At 42.6% G+C, this 19,856-nt stretch overlaps 1 protein-coding gene across 3 annotated transcripts; it reads right to left on the bottom strand.

Moving 5' to 3' along the window:
- Positions 1–5,282: 5,282 nt before the first annotated feature.
- On the bottom strand, positions 5,283–17,511 carry clcn7 (chloride channel 7). Of its 3 annotated transcripts, none has more exons than XM_034592885.1 (25): positions 17,383–17,511; positions 15,585–15,662; positions 14,242–14,307; positions 13,872–13,937; positions 13,591–13,723; positions 13,251–13,360; positions 12,773–12,853; positions 12,599–12,661; positions 12,397–12,480; positions 12,174–12,267; positions 11,574–11,638; positions 11,371–11,487; positions 11,228–11,282; positions 11,004–11,064; positions 10,565–10,706; positions 9,529–9,622; positions 9,174–9,346; positions 8,758–8,809; positions 8,511–8,638; positions 8,320–8,405; positions 8,102–8,234; positions 7,188–7,247; positions 6,912–7,088; positions 6,742–6,822; positions 5,288–6,610 (listed from the first exon to the last, which is right to left on the bottom strand). In XM_034592885.1, the coding sequence occupies exons 1-25, from the start codon at positions 17,494–17,496 to the stop codon at positions 6,524–6,526; spliced, it is 2,400 nt and encodes a 799-aa protein (XP_034448776.1). In that variant the 5' UTR covers positions 17,497–17,511; the 3' UTR covers positions 5,288–6,523. The 3 variants fall into 3 exon arrangements, with proteins under 3 accessions (XP_034448777.1, XP_034448776.1, XP_034448778.1); XM_034592887.1 differs by lacking the exon at positions 17,383–17,511 and adding an exon at positions 15,791–16,566 and having other exon boundaries at positions 15,585–15,760; XM_034592886.1 differs by lacking the exon at positions 15,585–15,662 and having other exon boundaries at positions 5,283–6,610; positions 17,383–17,508.
- Positions 17,512–19,856: the final 2,345 nt, after the last annotated feature.

Raw genomic sequence — 19,856 nt, 5'->3', positions numbered from 1 at the left:
TCTCCGTTCCACTGTTTATCTTATTTCCAGCCCTCCCCACCTCTTCTTCTTCCTCTTCTTCTTCTTTATTTCCCTCCGTCTTGTAGTGACCACACCCTGTCAGCAGCGTGGTTCAATCGTGACTCTCACTCTCGTCCTTTTTCCCCCTTTCCATCACCATTTGGTCTTTTTTTAACCACTGTTCTCCTTTTCTAGTTTGATTTTTGCTTTGGTCTTGTCGTACTGTAGAATACAAAAGGGGCTGCATCTCCCACTTGACAAGCAGACACATTCCCTCTCTCTCACACACACACACACACACACACAAACACACACACACACACAGACCTCGTTAAACTGTCATTCAGAGGTTGTTCAGCTGTCATGTCGGATGTTATGGGAGACAACTTCTCTCTCTCTCTGTCTCTCACTCTCTCAAGACTCCGGCCAACCTTTGTATGATAATATTCTACAACCACAAATATACTCTAATAACAATCTTCCTAAATTCACCCAGATTTGTTTACATTACTGCTCTGTCCAAAGAAAGATATTTAGCTAAACTAACTTTTCCCTCATGTTTCTGCCTCTCGTTCACACACAAACAGAGTTGAAGTCACTAAAAACTCTGTTGTCTGTGTCCATGTGTAGATGTAAAATGGAGCGTTTGGGAAACGATGACAACACGTTGTTGTTGTTTGTGTATATCATAGCACTTTGGGCCCACAGGGGTTTTGCATGAGGCGACGAAACAGATGTAAAATGAGCACAAGCCAAGATATAAGTAAAAATGATGAGCTACTCTTGTTTTGGCTGGAAAGTAATTATACCCTCAAGACACGCTCACACTGTTCTTCTCCTGTGTTTTACGAATCGTTGATTCCATCGTTCCGGTTAATGAGGGAGTCTTTTTTCTCTGCACAGTCGCCAAAGTGCTGCTAATTGTGGGAACTGTTGTCTAAGGTCTGGACCTTCTATGTAAAGTGCCTCGAGATAATGTATATTATGAGTTGGTGCTATACAAATAAACCCGACATGCTTGTTTGAGTTTGTTGTCATGTTTTTTCTGGAGAGGACAAGACCCACAATTCATGTTTCACCTCAAGACACATGCACCTGAAATGCAGGTTTCATAAGAACGTTATGCTTCAAATCCACGTTTTGAACCGGTAAATCATCAACATCATTGCCGTTTCCCACCAATCAGCCCTGTCAGTGTCAGCAGTGGGTCTCTCTCATGTCTGTCCTAAAGCAAGCGGCGCTATAAACCCATTATATTCATATTGCCTTCATGGAAATATAAATCAGCAGCAGCAGTGGTCCCCAGTGGGGCGAGTGGCATCTATAAAATGTGTGCTTGAACAAGGCAGCCATGAATGGTGTCATAAAGAGTGTCTCAGTATAAGGAGCCCCCAGGGTTCAGCCATGCATTGCCACATTTCCCCCCCCCCCCCCCCCAAATGCTCTGCAGTTACTGTGTTATCTCCATGACAACATGTTTTTAAGATATAGCCTATATTTTAAAAGGGAAAAATTGTGAAAAATCGCGACTACCAACCTCAATGTTTTCTTTGGAATTTACAGTTACTCGCACAATCTTTTAAAAATCCTGATACTTAAGATTACGTGGTGGTATTATTTGCGAATTTGTGTATTTTACCTGGACAGGTGGGAGGGGGGATCTGGAGACAGTAACACAACAATCAAGAATACGAGCGAGTCAGAGTTAACATTTTAATTATATGTTTTTACTTTCCAGCTATTTGTGACGACAAACAATTATCAAACAGTAACACACCTCAAATTAAATTCATGCACTGATATCACACGGATTTGCAAATGTAATCTGCATTGACATGGGAAGTTATTCTGTTAAACTGTGGAGACATGAGCCGTGGTAATTGCCTTCTCTCCCTGTAACACACACACACACAGACACACAAAGATACAGTATGTAAACGATACACGTGTGTGCGCGTGTGTGTGTGTGTATAAGTGTCTAAATGGTTTTTCCAACAGCTTACTGGGTGGGAGTCATTTATGGCTGCTTAGTGGAGACAGAATAACCCGACTCTTGTAGAGGCCATTCATCCATAACCGCCTGAAAACCACGATGCTAATTCTCAGAGGGAATGCGTAATAATTCAATGAGGTTAAAGATAGTCCGAGGCAGTGATGAATAAATACAAAGGTGTCTTTTAATAAAACCAGGGATGGTATTAGAGGGATGGAGGAATGACACTTTTTTTTGTCGAGAGATGATTGTGTTTTACAAAAAAATATTTAGCTCAGTTTAAATAAGGGAGGGCAGGAGGGCGGCCATCTTGCCCTGAAGAGAGATGGAATATCCTTTGATCCTGACCCAGATCCCCACCTTGTGTTTTCTGAAATACCATCATCATGGTCCAGCCTGTGCATCATTCTTTCTCAGAGTGGACCCTTTGCAAAGGCTTTAACAAAACTCTCAAAAGACAAACTTGATGATCATGATCTTTATTTTTCAGGGTTTCCACCACAGATAAAAACTACGTAAAAAGACAGAATAAATCTTCAAGAAAAATGTTTTCAAGTGTGCTTTGACCCATATTCCATCTGCTAACATGGAGGAGGCAGGTTACAACCGATTGAAATACTTGGGCTTCACTTTTGGGGAGCTGATCCTGCCCACCTTCACACAGTCCACTCATTAGTTTCTACACATGTCCAATGTATTATAATTTATCATTTGCATCACTTACTATCCCAGGTTTGTTTGTGTCAGCAATATGTTACAGTTCCCATCAACGTATATGAGCCTATACTTATTATTATAATACATTTTTTAGGGCAAACTGCAACACCCGGCGAAAACCTCATCGAACACACTCAAGAAATATACTCAATATAATAAATATTATGGATTAATATAGTCTCCTCATCCTGAGCAGGGTCGAGAGATCAAGCCTGGGTTTTTCAGCCTTGGCTGGTTTATCCAGCTCGTTGCCGCTGGCCGCTGCAAACGGATGACACACGGGGCAGGTCTGTTGTAGTTGTGTGATCCTCGTTTCCTCCTTGCTTGAGCTGTTGGTGAAATTAGTTTTGGGAAGTTTAGGCCTGGAAGGTCTGGGCAGTGGGCGCTTGGTACTGGCAGAGGGAATCCTGAAGGCAACTGCACCAAATTTGGGACCAGACCCTTCCCTGTTCGAACGCCTTGTCGGGATGTGGGCGTGAGACATTGCAGCACTCTCCTCCTCCATCTTCTTCTTGCACTGCTCGGCCAGTTTAGCCTCCTTTTCAGCCTTCGCCAATCTCCAATCCTCCCACAGGGCGGCAACAGCAGACTTCTCCTCCTTTTCGCACGTCTCTTTGTCCCAAACAATCTCCTCGGGTGTCTGCGGCCGCTCCTCCACGTCTTTGGTTTTGCGATCGTCGGGGATCATGGATCTCAACATCAATTTTCTTCCGGTCCTCTTCTTGACGTCGCTCATCAGCCTTTTCAGACACTTCTCCTTCGTTTCCAGTTCTCTCAACTGTTGATGTTTCAGGTTTTCCTCGGTGTTCTTTTTGATCCTGTCGGCCAGGATGAGCCTCCTCAGTGTCTTCAGTGCGTCTTGAGGGAGGCTTTCGAGTTGATCGAGCAGCACCAAAACATGGCCCTCAATTTTACAGAGCAATTCAGTGGCGTTGCAGACATGATTCCTACCCATGCAGGACTCATACACTCCTGTCACCTTCCTGCTAAGAGTATCCCACTCTACATCGTCGTCGTCCACGGATAACGATGGAGTGAATGCAACCAGACGTTTGAGTGTGGCGAGTCTCCCCTCGTCTTTGTTGATCATATCCTCCAATTTGGTCAACACCAAATCGTGTATTTGATCGTTTCCTTTCTCTTGTATTTTCTTCAGATTGGTCTGGCGCTCGTCCAGTGTTTCCTTCCGTCTTTCTGTGGCGTTGACCTGCAACAGATTCTGGTCCGACAGATTTGTCACCAGAGCCATTAGCTCCTCAGAGACGTTTACCTCCATCCCCTCCTCACTGCTGTGTGTTAGCGACTGGATGAAAGCGTCTTCCTCTATCTGCATCAAAGACGCCATCTTGAACAAAATGTCTCTGAATCTTTTGCATTTGTTCATATGCGACTCTCTCTCTGTGACTTCCCTTTCAATGTCCCCCATTCTAGTAATTGACATCCTAACGTCACAAGCATTCTCCTGATTGTGCTTCATCTCTTTTGCAAGAATCCTGTTGGCGTCCATCAAGTGTAATTCCATCAAATTGAGGGACTTTTCATACATGGCCCTTTCTTTCTTCCTGAGATCCTCAAGCTGAATGATGTGTCGCTCCTTTGCTGCGATGGCCTGGTCCATCTCCGCAATTTTTGAATCACAATCATCCACAGTCTTGGCGTACTGCGCCGTAGTCACCAAATAGGATTTTGTTTCCTCAATTATGGCACGCCGGAGCAAATCTAGTTCAATCGCAGACATCTTGTGGTTAGGGCTCACTCAACAATATACTGTAAGAATGTTTTCAGCTTTGCTCAGTCTATTGGCAGGTGGCAACCAGTATCAAAGTGCATAACCACCATAAACCCATTTTTGATGTTGCTTTCAGATATTAGTCATATTGGAGGCCCTTATGGGCGTGATGCCTTTGATGCTATACTTTAATGCTGTGCTTTGATGCTGAGCACCTACGCTTTTAATGAAGGAATCTACTGTGTTGGTGCAGCGTGGAGTGGACAGAGCTGTTATGTTGTTGTTGATCCAAAATCTATTAAAATACATATATAAGTTTGACCTAACACCGCTACAGAAGATCCCATAAATGTTTTACACTTGCAGGTTCCATATAATTAATGGAATAGGCCTTTTTTTAATAATATATTATATATTAATTATATATAATAAAAATATGTATATAACAAACTGTGTGGTTGCTAAAAGGTAAAAAGAATAATTGACACAAGATATCGAGTGGTTGAAAACAGTGCCTAGACTTTTACTGACCCCTAGTGGCGATGGAGAGAAGAGCTGTAGAGTTTGGATTTGGTGTGTGCGAGTGAAAATTTATTATTTTGCTCCAGACAGTTCCTGGTTCATGCTCATGTGGCAAATTAAATCAAATGAATTAGTAGCTGCCAATATTTGAATAAATACTCAAATGCTGCTTTAAAAGAACAAGAATAGTCTCAGCTTTATTCATCAGCACCTCTTCTAGCCGGGTGGGGATTTCTCCACATGAAGTGGTGGAATTGAAAAAGATCCCTCCTTTGCAAAAGGTTTCAGTTTCTTGCAAACAGACACAAAACTCGTACAATAGATAAATTTAAACTTTATTAATTCACAAAAGGCGTATCCAGTGGTTATAAAATAGAGCAGAGTCAACAGATTAAAGTCAGGAACAAGAAAAAGACGACAAAGGAGACAAAAGTGTGACAGTGATGAAGGGAAACGCAAAGAACAACACCGGCAGTTGAAGAAATGTTTGATGCACAAATTGATAAAATAATTATGAAATCAGAATATTTTGTGCTGTACACTGACCAGGTAACACAAGGATAAATTGATGAGTTCAAAGAGAAGATGTGTGGTAAACAAAGTTTTACATTCGTAGATATGCAGATCTTTATGAGGGACACTTGAAAGTCTTTTTTTGCCAATACACTTTTTCAGTAGGAGGTGCAGACATTTGGTGGACAAACATTTTTACTACCAATAATACACATATCATATTATATTTGTGTGAGCTCAGTAAAGAAGAACGAGGAGGATCCACATTTAATAACAGAACCATCTCTTAGTAGAACTGCATCATTTAGCCAATCAGACAAGCGTCTCCTCTCCCTTCTGTGATGTAAAACCTAAACATTCTTCCAAACTTAAAAAATAAAACAAGTATTCAACGTAAACAATAAATAACATTTTTTTTTCAGTGCAAAACTACACAAAGAAATTGGAAAATACTAAATTTGCTAACATTGTCAGAGAAAAACTTCAAATGGGGACGTGGACGCTCGCTCAAATCAGGTTTTTTTCAAAGCAAACCAGTTTCAATGTCCTGCTCAGTTCAACGGCAAGACACATGTGAATCATTTAAAAAATATAATTAATGAATGTTTAGATATCACTGTTTCAGAACAATATTACTTCATGAGCGGTCGAGCATTCAGCTGTTTGTGATGTTGAGGAGTAAGAACACAGAGAACACAAGGTTTTCCATTTACCAGTTAACTGAGATGAAACAGACTTCCCTCATCTGGTGTTTATTATTATCATTATTATCTTTTACTATTATGATTAACCGTTTTTTTTTTTTATTGTTGATTGAATCTATTTGACTCTGTTGGTAAAATGTCTTGAAACCTTATGAATCTTCTTTGCTTTCACAGAGGAACTGACCTTGTGTTCTCATGGTGACCACTTTGGCATGAAAGAATGGAAGTGATCTCTTTGCCCTCAGAGATGTTCTCTGCATAGCTGGTGCTCAACAGCTTCAGGCATCCGGTGGTAACAGTTCATGGGTGTGTGTGAGTGTGAGTGTGAGTGTGTGTGTGTGTGTACTATGTCTGGGCCAGCTGAAGTTCCTCTAGTCCATGTTTGCCGAGGTGATATCTGGCCAAGTCTTTCCTGGTCACCAGTCCCACCACCTGCACAGGGTCACAAATCAAACACAGGGGAACAAGGATGTGATCATTGAGCATAAAGAGGGGTACAGTTTAACTCAGTAACTGTAACAAGACATTCAAGAACAGACGGGGACACAGAGAAAGACTCTTACCCTGTTTTCATCATCCGCAACCACCAGGTGCCTGAGTCCCAGGGCTCTGAACAACTTAAACACACGAGGCAGAGACGTTTCCTGGAGAAAACAAAAACAAAGTGAGACTTGAATATTTTAAACCTGGAAAAAAAAAAAGATTTCGGTCTGTAAAACTGTAGATGCCTTACCTGTGGTACTGTGTAGGGTGTTGCGTTCATGAACTCTGTGAGGTCCATCATACACTCCCTCTCGTCCTGGGAGACGTGGATGCTCTGGATCGGGGGGAAGCGGGGGTAGGCGTCCCTGAAGTCCTTCAGCTGGAGCTTCCTGTGGGTCAGCCGGGAGCGGGCCAACTCCACAAACACCTGCCGGGACAGAACGGGAGAACACGGTGTTTAAAATATCACATCAATCATTCTATCTCAGAGTATTGTCAAACCTCTCCTTCCTGTTGAGGATGTTACCTTGTGCTTGAGGAGAACGATGAGCTGAGAGCGGAGGATGAGCCCGCAGAGCTTGGCTGGCTGATCAGGGGAGAAGAGCAAATGAAGGTTTGACTCTGTGCCGCATGGTTCTTTGCTGCGCTCATTTTACTTTGTTGGACTTTCCTACACAATAGAAACTTGCTAGTGGACTCAGCATGAGGAGGAAGTGCGCAGCAGCAGACGATCTAACTTCCTCAAACACGTCTTCATGTCTGCATTGCACTCTGATCTGTGTTTAGCTGCTACAGGTGCAAGTATCTTTTAACATATTGGGCCCAAAGTTTAGGGTTCAAAAGGTTACTGGAAAGATGTAGCTAACAAAAATCATCACATTGAATATTTTGGGGGAAATCCTTTGCAGTCATCAAAAGTCTTACTTCCTGTTGCTGCTGTCAATAGTGAAACCATCAGTAAATGCTACTGTTCTATAAACCATACACGCTTGAACCCGAGCAGACAGAAAAAAGCAGAAGAGAACCATCTCCAGGTTTTCATAGAGGAGGTGGTGGTGTTGGGTTATAATCACTCTCCACCTCTTTCTGTAATTTGGTTGATTTGGTGTCATGTTTACATCACTGCCGGTCGGAGCTGGAGCTGCTAATGAGTCCTGCAGAGTAGAATCACTGATGCCTGACAGAAGACACATCTTCATCTTCACAGTCCAACAATATCCCCACAGACACCAGATTAAAAGTTTTGATATAACCACTAAACGCTAAAACAAGCATGCCGGGCCAGTAGGTGGCGATAAACTCAATAATCCATCAAATAGCAGAGAAGGAACACTGTGGTTAAAGTAATATTGGACGAGGAAATCAATTCATGTGGACAGGGCGTCAGATATTGTCTTCTTCATTAGTCATTTGAGGGAATTTCAAAAACAATGATCGTACCTCATCGGTACCAGAAACCTGCACGACGACGGGGAAGCCGTTGTGATTGGTGGATGTGTTGCTCAGGGTGTCCACGATGGTTCCCACCTTCTCTATCCTGTTCAAACAGGTGACTGGAGAACTCATCACCTCCCTGGATGGGGGAGATAAGAGGCGGTGAAACGAAGGAGAACGACTGAAAACTTACAAACACATGAACAAATCAGACGGGAGCTCACCTCGCAGTCAGCCAGTGGGACGTAGCAGGAGCATCCCAGTGTAGGAAGGGAACACTCTGCAGCTTAATGTGGATGTCGTACAGACCCTGAACAGGAACAGACGGGTTACAGACACTTCCCGTGTCTCAATTCATAAAAGAAGCAAACTGTCATGTTGGATAAGACGCGCTGATGTCAACCTCTTTACTCACCTCTACAAAATAATCTCCTACTATCTTGGCAGTCATGAGGACGAGCATGATGGGAAGGCCGTATGTGACGTTTCCCGTAGCCTCCACCATGATGACGGTCAGACTGAGGGTCATTCTCACGATGCCGCCTGAGGATAGCAGTGCGTTAGATTAGAAAACTTAAACACATATATAGAAGTATGGAATATAAAGATTTCTATAAGTGGATGTCACAGTAGTTTCTCAGTATTTACATATGATCACTCACCTAACTGAGCTGCAGCTCCAATTAAGGCGTATTTACCAGGGTCCGCCCAGATCTAACAAAACACACACACAGCAGAGTCCAAACAGTCGGTTGTGTCATCCAGAACTCGAGAGGAAGACAATGACTCATCCATTTTTATCTTGAAACCTAAAATCTACTTCACATACATACATATTTCCTGTTTGTATTATGATTACTGCGATACTGTAATAAAGTTCTGGTACTTTGAAATACATTCCTTTTCAGGTTCATAGAGGAAAGGTTAAAAGGGAAGTTTTCTAAACTGTTTTTCCGATGAAGATGAAGATTACAGAGCCTCAAAAGACAGCAGGTAAATTCTAAGCTATGACTAATATTATTATTATGCCCCGGTTCAATACAGGAAACTGAAAGATGTCGTCTAATGCTACACTGACCGAGCCGTTGGAGGGAATGGAGGCCAGCAGGATTCCAAACAGTCTCCCCCAGGCGGCTCCAATTAGCAGAGACGGGATGAAAACGCCGGCCGACACTGCCAGGCCGTACGTCCAACACGCCAAGAAGAAATAGGTCAGAGTGAACAAGCTCAGAGTCAAAGGATTGTAGCTTCCTGTAAAAACAAATAAAAAAAGTTACATAAGAGAATGATAAGCAAACAAACCAGTGGTTCAGGCTTGAATCAATCCAGTCATGCTTCCCTGCACATGAAACCATTTACACAGTGAACAAATAGACACTTGCTTGTAATCGACTAGTTTAGCCTGCTTCCTTTTTACTTTAGCACAGCTTTACCTGGCTGGTTGTGAAAGAGACTGCGGACACTTCTCTCAGGAGTGTTGAAGAAGGCTGTTGCCATGGAGTTATACTCTCCATCTGCACAGAACAACTAGAAAAGAGAGAGGGACACAACAAAGGAAGGATGGAGAGCGTGAGATCTTTCACTTTGCTCGTGGATCAGTCGCCAAAACTGGATAAAATGTGACATCCTGGGTTTGAATCAATCTTTTGATCGTTCATCTATTATCAATCCCAAGATTCCATCTCTCCTTAATCTATCTAAAAAATGGAGAAAAAAAAAAATCACAAAGACATAATAATCATAATTTACTGTATTAATCTAGCACTGCCTCTGGTATTTGGACTAGAGTCTAACATCAAGCTCTGTGAGGCTTTGATTGTGGACGTCGATCTGCACCAAACTGCAAACATCCTGTAGCCTAGTTGTCAAGACATTTCCCTCAGAATAACAATGTCAAACTGTTTTGGTTTCATCCTCTGGGGACAAAGAATGACAAATAGTATACTCCTCATTACAGCTGGAGAAGCTCATTGAACTCAAACTGTATCGTCTGGTAAATAAAATACAAAGAGGAAGTAACAAGATTCACTGAGAAGGGTTTATCTGATCTGAATCTGCATTTGTGTTTGTCTAATTTGCCAAAATGTGCACATTAAACAAATTGTTCACCAACAACTATTATAATGCATGATTGTGCCTGAGCACGTAACTGCCACTTCCCTATTGTCACCATTATTACAGATCATTGTCTCAATCTAGAGAAGAAGATAAGAGACTATTGAAAAAAAAGGTGAAAACACATGTCCGAGGTGTGTGTGTGTGTGTGTGTGTGTGTGTGTGTGTGTGTGTGTGTGTGTGTGTGTGTGTGTGTGTGTGTGTGTGTGTGTGTGTGTGTGTGTGTGTGTGTGTGTGTGTGTGTGTGTGTGTGTGTGTGTGTGTGTGTGTGTGTGTGTGTGTGTGTGTGTGTGTGTGTGTGTGTGTGTGTGTGTGTGTGTGTGTGTGTGTGTGTGTGTGTGTGTGTGTGTGTACCTGCAGTGGGTACTCCTCAGTGTGCTCTGGCCCCAGAGGCTGACAGTCGTTGGAGAAGTAGATCATAGTGAATGACACTGCCGCGGTCACCGCAGCAACCAACATGGCCTCCATCACTTGCAAACAAGGGCGATGGACGTACCTAACACACATAACCATGACCACACAGTTCAGACATTTGTCTTCACGTTTCAGGTCAGTGAATGTACTTGTTCTCACACTGCGACTATTTTTAAACCCATCAATCACGAGATGTTGATATTCCGAGAAACTGTTTTCATTGCTCACTTAAAAACTTCCTCATCTTGCACCCGTCTTGTTACCAGCAAAGCATTCAGGCGGCCGTGTGTTGTTTTTGTTGGCACACCACAAATGCAACACAATTCACAGGGGAATTACAATTTATTTTATACTTGTATGCAATTAAATCTTTTCTTACCGGATCCTGAAGATGGTCAACCAGTAGTTGAGAATATTGAACAGAGCTCCGAGCAAACCACCTGCACAGGAGAGGGAGGAAAATCAGGAATTAAAAACACCTTTAGATTTTCAAACTTGAAAAGCATGTAGGTTGTTTGGGAAATGTCAATATTTCATATATTTACACTAACGTCACCTTACAAAGAATCAAACATACTTCCAAAAACAAAAAGGTGTTTTTACCTATAGCTCCCATAGCGATGAACAATGGAATCTCATAGAGATTATAGGCCACACTCTGACAAAGAACAAAAATACAATGTCACCTTTTACATAACAACACAGAGCTGGAAGAAAAACCATGATTTACAATACAAGTTCCTTACATCACTCTGAAAGCGACCAAAGTTGATGAGACCAGGGCTGGAAAGGTCTCCAGTTTTGTTGTGATAGATGCTGAGGAAGAAGTTCAGGGTGAAGGTGGAAATCATGGAGGCAAAAAACTGCAGAAGAGAAAGGTTTACGTGAGGAAGGAAATAAAAACACCATGCAATCCTTTATCGTGGGTTTGAAATACAGATGCACTTACTATCCTCCATGTCAGCATCTGGTTCCAGAAAGAAGCTCCCTCCTCCAGAGAGAACAGAACGCCACCTATTGACCAAAGAAACAAAAATCATGATATAAACTAGATAAGGGGGCACTCAGAGAACACACACCACCACCAAGGCTAATGCTGAAGCAATGTTTCCCATCAATTATCAAGACTGTGGTGCCCGGCCATATCCTCATTTGTCCTGCCACAGTTTCATAATAAATCAGATATTGTTTCGTGTCATCCGTTAAGTTGTTACTGTGCACGCAGACAGTCTGACCACATAGTTTCGGCTGTGGTTGTGCACGGACTCACAAGTGGCACGAAATGCAGATTTCTCTCTGTCTTTCTCACACGAGAACTTCTCTTTCACTCGGCAGATTCTTCTTTCTCAAGTTTTAGCTTTGCATTTTCACATTTTTCATAAATCGTATAAATTCGTCATCTAACAAAGTTAACAGTGACAGTAGAGAGTCTGTACTTTTCACCAACAACAGTTTTTTCTTTTCCACTTTAAACCCGCCCACATAATTCACACAGATTCCTAATAAAGCACGTGTTTGTACTGTGCTCCTGAGTCAGCTGTATTTTTACCGACTGGTGCCCCGAAGGCAGCTGAAACTCCGGCGGCAGCTCCGGCAGAAACAAAGTCCCTTTTTTCTGTGTCTCTCCGGAAGTATTCAAAGATCTGCAAACACACACCAACGATTCATATTTCAAATTACTCAGTAATCAGCGGTAATATTTCAAATGGGGGGGAAATGTTGTTTGTCAGCTGATGACACAGAAAAAAATATCACCGCACACACACACTGACCTTGAAGTCTCTCTTTAGAGACGTACTCCTGCCCTGGGAGACGCCTGCAGCTACAACAGCACCAGAATGAATCATGGGCCCTTCCTGAGGGATTATGGGTAAACAAACAAGACGCGTATGAAAATAAATTCTCAGGAGGCATTAAAATAACAAAAACATCACAATGAACCCGAATGACACAGATGTAATGTCAAATTTTCACCTTTCCGACAGCGAGGCCACCAACCACAGAACAAATAACTCCGCAGACTTTCACCACCAGGGTCTGTAGAGGACAAACACACAAAATGTAAGGATATGAAGGTCTATCCAATAAAAAAAAAAAATTGTTTCAAGTACATTTATTACAATGTCTCTCGTGTGTTTGTGTGCGTACCTTGAGTCGTACGACCCTGGGAATCTTGATGCCATTCAGGTAACATTTTATCTGGGGTATACCACTTCCTGCCGCTATGGGCTGGATCACACAGAGGAGGAGAGGAAGGGGTAGTCAGAGTGAAAATCAACATTGCAAGCTGGCTTTGCAAATGTCTGGGAATTATAAAACACATAATTGAGCAACTTCAGACTGGAGGGAGGAACAACAATGTTATAATGTCCCTGATCACAAGCTCACAAACTGTGGCTTATTAGACTGGCAGGAATAAAGAATTATCACACATTACGCATTGTTAGTTTTTACTTCCACAGTTTAAACTGAGACATGTAACTTTTAATACAAATACTTTCTCACACTCGAAGAACTAGTTAATGACACAAAAGAGGAAGAAATGAGCACATACAAAAAAGGAACCGTGTCTCCGAAGTAACGATAATAACCGAAATGTCAAATTATTTCCCCTTTTCAGTCTTACCTCAAAAAACGCAACTATGATGGCCCCCAACATGACGATGGCAGAGTTGAGGACAGCCCAGAGCAGGAGGGAGATAGACAGGCCGCCTACCTCTGTGAACTTCTCGATGTCTGTGTGGTCAGAGGTCAAGGAACGACTCTGGGTCCCGACGGCACACGGCCGAAGCCGTTTAGTGGCCAATTATCACAGCAGGTGAATGATAGTACAGACCAGGACGATGGATACTAACTGTTATTAAAAGATGCTATTTTAACAAGGTATATTATGACTTAGCGAGCCAGTAAGGTTTAGTCGTATGTTGCTAATAGTCAAGTGTGTCATGAACACATTTTGAGGATACTCGTTTTGACCACTTGGTATTTGAACCCGGCCAGCTGCTCCACCGCAATGTCTATGAAACAGGCGATGAGGCCCGTGAGGAAGCCGATGAGACCGCAGACCACCCAGCGACTGATCTCCAGACACCGGAAACCCTGAAGGCGCAAGAGCATGAAGAGATGGAGCAAAACTGCAAAAATTCTGCACTGCAGAATCGAGGTAATGCATCATATTTTCGGGGGCGGGGGGGGGGGGGGGGGGGGGGGGGGGGGGGGGGGCGGGGGGGGGTTCCACCCAACTCACCATGTAACTCATCCTTCTCTCCTCCTCCAGAAACAGCTGGTTTTCAATGTTATCATAGTCCAGACTCTGGAATAACAAACACACATTAAATACTAATACGTTAAGAAAATGACGATGATGTTTACACATGTTCTTCAATGCGTCACGATAAACCTGGATCCTGAAAATGTGGCAAAACTGACGTAATGCAGAGCAGATTATATCAACTGCTGCCAGTTTCCAGCATTTTTAATGAGATTAATGTCCTGTGTGTTTATGTGGTTTGGGTTTGATGGCCTGAACTGTATTTTCTATACCCGAGTTATTGACTAATTTGACAGTTTTTTTTCATTTCTATCTAGATTCATCTAATAATCAGCTCTCTGTTTACCTCATATTTAAGAGACAGTAGCTTCTCGGTGTGAGGGATCTCTTTGGGCCGCCCTCTTAGAGACTCCTGCAGGATAAAAATAAAAAACAAAAAGGTCACCACATGAATTCTGACCTGGTGAGAGACGACAAGGAGCCGGGAACTAAGTTACTGGACTTTTGAATAGTGGTGAAAAGCAGCAATTCACAAATCAGGAAGACGTTTTCACACTCAAAAGTCACCTCAATAGACAAAGAAATGAAAAACGTTGGACAGAATTAAACTTTACATACTGTTAACACGGACAATAAAGCATGCGGAAGAGGGTGAACACTTAATATAGGAATATTAAATCTAAATGTAGGAAAGAATGAGTTCTTGTTAGTGCAGATTGTTGTACTGGTGCAAAACATATCAACACATGCAAACAAGCCAGCTACAGACAGATACCAACATGCAGTCTCACTGTCACACAACTGGCAGCAACTAGAGCAACTGAGGTAACAGCAACACAGCAAACAACAATCAGACAGATCACATGCATGTCGTGACATACCTCATCGGTCACGGAGCCATTTCTCTCCATCCTTCTGAACTATGTCACTAAGCATTAGTCATGCGGCCCTGTACTGGGTTGCAACTAATAGTCGCCTGAAGCGGTGACTTTCAGTTCTTTGTTCGATCAGAGAACTCATCTGACACACTGACTTACTGATTTACTGAGTTTACGGGAGTAATGCAAACATATTTTCACGTCTTCGCCTTCATATTTTCACAATGTTGGAGGGGTTTTGATAAAGGGTTAAATAATGTGCCTTCCTTCATCTGTTTCCATCACAGACAGAGAATCACAGTGGAAACCGACAGACAGATGAGTCAACTGTCGCTGTGGTCATTTGGACCATTATCAGGCCTTTTCTGTGTCAGCTCTCCCACGGTTATAAGGAAGCTACTGATCTTAAATTAAATACGTTACCTATATTAAGAAGACTATGGTCCTACCCCTCAACTCTATGTGAAGTTGTACCTTCTAAATCAGGCCCTGAGGCTGCATGAGTAGACAGTCAGCCAGACACACACATGTAAACACGAATGTGAGGCCAAATAACATTTTATCAACTATAAATGTACCCTCACATGTCGCTTGATGTTTAATATGTCATTTTAAGACGGAGGCAGATGGGTTTTCAAAGTGGTGGCAGACAGGTGAGGTTTCTACGGTTACAGGTGGGTGAACTAACTACATTTCTACAGGTTGTAAGCGAAGTGGCTGCTAAGGGTCTCGACGGGGTGTGGATCTATGGGAGCGACAGACACAGATTGACGACAAGAGTGAGGTGACGTTTTTCGAACACGGACTTTACCTCGTCTGACGTTATCTCCTCCTCCAAATCCACTGTGCTGAGTCTGCCTATCTGAAATACACTGCCCCCTTCAGACGGCTGGACACCAGAGACAGCAACACAAATAAACATATGGATGTATGGATGCAACACTCTTTATGATCACTTGTGTACTAGAATGCCCAGAGAAGGGGCAACTGTGGCTCAGAGTGGGTCGTCCACGCCACAGAAAGTCAGTGGTTCGATCTCTCGGGCAAGATACTGCACCCCGAGTTTCCCCCTGATGGCTGCCGACAGTGTGTGAATGGTGGGTGATAGAATAAACTCAGCATAAAGTAGTGCTGCATGAATGTGTGTGTGAATGGGTGAGTTCTGCTTGTACTGTAAAGCCCTTTGAATAGTTGATATACAATCCATGTACTGTTTTTAATAAATTTTAATGTTAAGTCATGGGTGTGATATTTGTGAATTATAAAAGCTGAAAGAAAAGGGCTAAGGGAAAAGATATGAATTAAAAACATGTATATATATTCAGAAACAACAAAAAAAACAACTTCGCTTGCTATAAATGACGTACTTTTTAATTCTTATTGTGAAAGACCGACAGCACAGTGTATTTTCTTGAGTTAACTTTAAGATAAAGTTAGTTTGAGTCCACCCTTGGTCCCGATGCTGCGGGGAGTAACTGACTAATCACTGCTGCATTTACAGGAAGAAAAGGAAGTTGCATTTTCCAGTAGTTTTCTATATTTGGACAACAGCTTGGCTCAGGCCGCAGTCGGCTGTCTAACATGATACTGTCAGTGATTGAAACCAGGGCTGCATGCAAAAAAAACAACAATTATCACAATGCAATTTTAAATCAAAAGCAATATAAGAAAAGTCAAAATTCGATCAATATAACTCTTATGCAATGTGCAGGTCACATAATGGATCTACCTCACAGTTGTAAAATGTTTATCACGTTTGTCATTCTTTGCACATAAATAAGAGTTTAAAACCCCAAATTTAACTCAGGAGTCTTTACATTTCAAAGAGATAATAATAATGTGACAGTTATCGTGATAAATATCGATTTATCAACTGATATGAAAGTTTTATCTTGATATAATTTCTGCCAAGCTATACTTGATATATCTAATTTTAAAGGTTCAGTGTGTAAGATATAGGTTAAAAAAGGGATCTATAGTCAGAAAGTATATATAAAACAATCCTAGTGATGTTTTCACGAGTGTGTTTCATCCAAATTGTTGTTTTCTTTACCTTGGAATGGGCCCTTTATGTTTTAAATACTTTATATTTACATCGGCAGCGGGTCCTCTCTACGGAGGCGGCCATGTTTTTTTACAGTAGCCCAGACTGGACAAACTAAAACAGCTGCAACGTGCAACTTCACCACTAGATGTCACTACATTCTACACACTGAACCTTTAACTCATCAGAACTCTAACTTGTACAGGATTAAAAAAATACATTTCATTACTACGAGACTTTTCCCGTCTCAAACAAACCCCTGTGACAAGCCACGAGAGGAACCAGCTTCCTGTAACCTCATCATTTTCTACAGATAACAGAATCTGACTGTGAGGGTTAAAAAAATTTAACCCTCACTGATTGAATCAGTCTCGTTTCAGACACGTTCCGGCCTCACACGAAGCAAAACGTTGCGTCTATCTCGCGGCTGCACACGTGAAAATAAAAACGAAACAGGCACTAATGACGGCGTCGAAGCGTTTCCGTGACACATGCAGCGTCCGAAACCAGCCTCACAGGGACCGAACTACACCTGTTAGCCGTTAGCCGCCAATGCTAGCTGTACCTGTCTGGAGTGGGAGGTCTGCTCGGAGCCGTTGAGCAGCGGGGTTCTCTCCCCGGTGGCCCCGGACTCGTCGGCCCGGCTGGACCACGACACTTTCTTGGTGATGTTGGCCATGGCGGCCCCCCCCTCCCCGGTTCCTGTGGGCCCTCTCTGTGCCGCCGCGGAGCTACTTCATTAATGTCCGCCGCTGCTGCTGTTGTTATCCTCCTCCAGCTGATCGCAGTCACTCCTGCAACTCGTGACGCTTTGTACGGCGAGCGAGGAGGGGACAAAGTTAAGTTCGAGGCCCGTTGGATTGTGGGACTTGTAGTTTTTGTTTTGTGGTGCTGTTAAAACTGAGAGATATATGTGGCAACTTGCAGAGGTGGAAGAAGTGTGCGGGTCATCTGCTTGTGTAAAAGTAATAATAATAATACAATTATTAATAATAATAACAATAATTATAATAATAATAAACTACGGTGGCCGACTCAACGCACTGCAAATAAAAAAACAAACAACAACTTGATCAATTTGACGACATGTGCGCTGCAAAAAGTCACAACCATGCAAATACAGAAACTGCAAAGTTTCCAAAAAGTCAACGGAAATGTTTCCAGGATAAAAAGTGATGGACCCGGGCTGTAGTTCAATCCTCTGTGAAGTTCCATCACAACTGATGAGTATCGTACTTCAATAACTTGAGCCAGGTTCCTCACTTTTTTGGGTCGAAAACCTTTTTTGGGTTAGAACCAAACTCTAAAAATTGACCCACTCACTCACACAGTCAATCATTCACTTGTAGGAGTATAATATGCAATTGTAATAGGACTTTTGCAAATATGCACCGAAAAGAAGAAAAAATGCCATGATAGTTTATTCATATACAGTATATATATTAAAAAAATACATACAGATGCTGCATCTATCTGCTGTCATACAACAGCTTTGCCCCTGCTACAGTGACCCTGAGCGAGACACTCTCCTTTTAATTAGCTTGTACTGTAAATTGTAAAGATATTTCTCTTATTGCAGAGACTCAAATGTGAAAAAAGTTTTATTTGGCAAAGAAACAGTCAACAAAGCTGAACAGCAAACTATTGAAACATCATGATGCACAGCACATAATAAAGTGGAAGCAAGCTGTAAACGCCTCTATGCACAATGTAAGAGGCTTTGCAGATGTCATTCAACATGAAATAAATGGATTTTTCAGAAGGGAGCAGAACTTAACATTCAACTCCCAACAGTCGGACCCTTAGTCAACGCCTCTTTCTCCGCGAGCCGCCTCCTCTCATCGCTAATGTATGAGTCATCATATAAGTTATGAGAGGTAACCTGTAAGGAGTACGCTTGATTAAAGTTATAAGATATGTTGCATTCTGCCTGCAATTTAGATTTTCAAAAGTAGGTCAAGTTCCTTCTTCTTCTGATTAGATTCAGTTTATTCATTGTAGGTGCCCAGATTTTTACTCACTGGTTGCATCCTTTCTCGGAACTGGTCGTTGTGGGATCTTGTGCCTCACAGGAAGATGGAGGACGCTATGGATCACTGAAGTTTCTACCTTAGTCTCACTTTCTTCCTCCTCCTCTTCACCTTTCCACCTGCCATCCCTGGACTGATGTGGCTCAGAATGGGATGTGGGGTTTTGGGTCTGTGGTAGAGAGCCTGTCTGAGGTCTTGGCTTTTGGGCTTTTGTATGTTTAGGCCGGTTTGTTGTGTGGTCTTGATATGACCTATCCTGTGAAGGACTATCAGTCTTGGTTGGACTGATTTCGTCTGCTCTGGGTTGGTTATGTCCTCTCAGACTCCTTCCAGGCCTCCCTCCTCTATGGGCTGGGATCTTCTACGTGGTTCTTGGTATTCTCGGTGTGTGATGTTGGAGTTGAGGGCCTCTTCCTGTCTCACTGAACCACTGACGTTTCCTCCTCCCTCCACTTGGGTCAAACGCAGCGCCTGGATATTCAGGGATTCCTGCAACCCTTTCAGCCCCAATAGCAGCTCATCGTGCTGGGCTTGAACGGCAGCCAGCCGGCCCTCTTGGCTCTGAAGCTCCAGGGTAAGGTTGGACAAATCCTGACCAAGATCAGGCTTCTTTTCCTGGGTTTGTCGGCGAGTCTCCCTCAGGTTACTCTCCAGTAAACTCATACGACCCTCTATCTGGTTGCTCTTCTCCTCAAGCTTCCTGCTCCACCCCCTGGGATGATAAACATCATGAGAATATTTTAGTTTAATTCATGTATTACTTGTTAATAACAATTCACCCAATAATACCAAATATATTTGTTATCATATATTACATTTTGACTTGGGCCAAATAGTTTTGTCTACAGGGACCACAGTGTATTGTCCAACTAACCTGAGACCCAGTATCTCCTGTGTTATGCTCTGCTTCAGGTTCATGAGGTCCTGTGACAATTGGTTGTATTGGAAATTTTGGGTCTGAAGACATCTCTCCCCCATCAGGTCCAAAGTGTTCAAACGCTTCTGGGTC

This window comes from Hippoglossus hippoglossus, chromosome 8 (assembly GCF_009819705.1).
Source record: "Hippoglossus hippoglossus isolate fHipHip1 chromosome 8, fHipHip1.pri, whole genome shotgun sequence".
In the NCBI taxonomy this organism is placed as follows: Eukaryota; Metazoa; Chordata; class Actinopteri; order Pleuronectiformes; family Pleuronectidae; genus Hippoglossus; species Hippoglossus hippoglossus.
The sequence above is the reverse complement of the archived record's forward strand: the minus strand, read 5'-3'. Positions and strand labels throughout refer to the sequence as shown.

Coding starts and splice junctions, on each gene's coding strand:
- clcn7 (XM_034592885.1), bottom strand. CDS start 17,496: ATGGCCAACATCACCAAGAAAGTGTCGTGGTCCAGCCGGGCCGACGAG. Junction 11,639..12,173: donor TGCCTTCGGGGCACCAGTCG/GTAAAAATACAG, acceptor TTTGGTCAATAG/GTGGCGTTCTGTTCTCTCTG. Junction 9,347..9,528: donor TCTCTTTCACAACCAGCCAG/GTAAAGCTGTGC, acceptor TTGTTTTTACAG/GAAGCTACAATCCTTTGACT.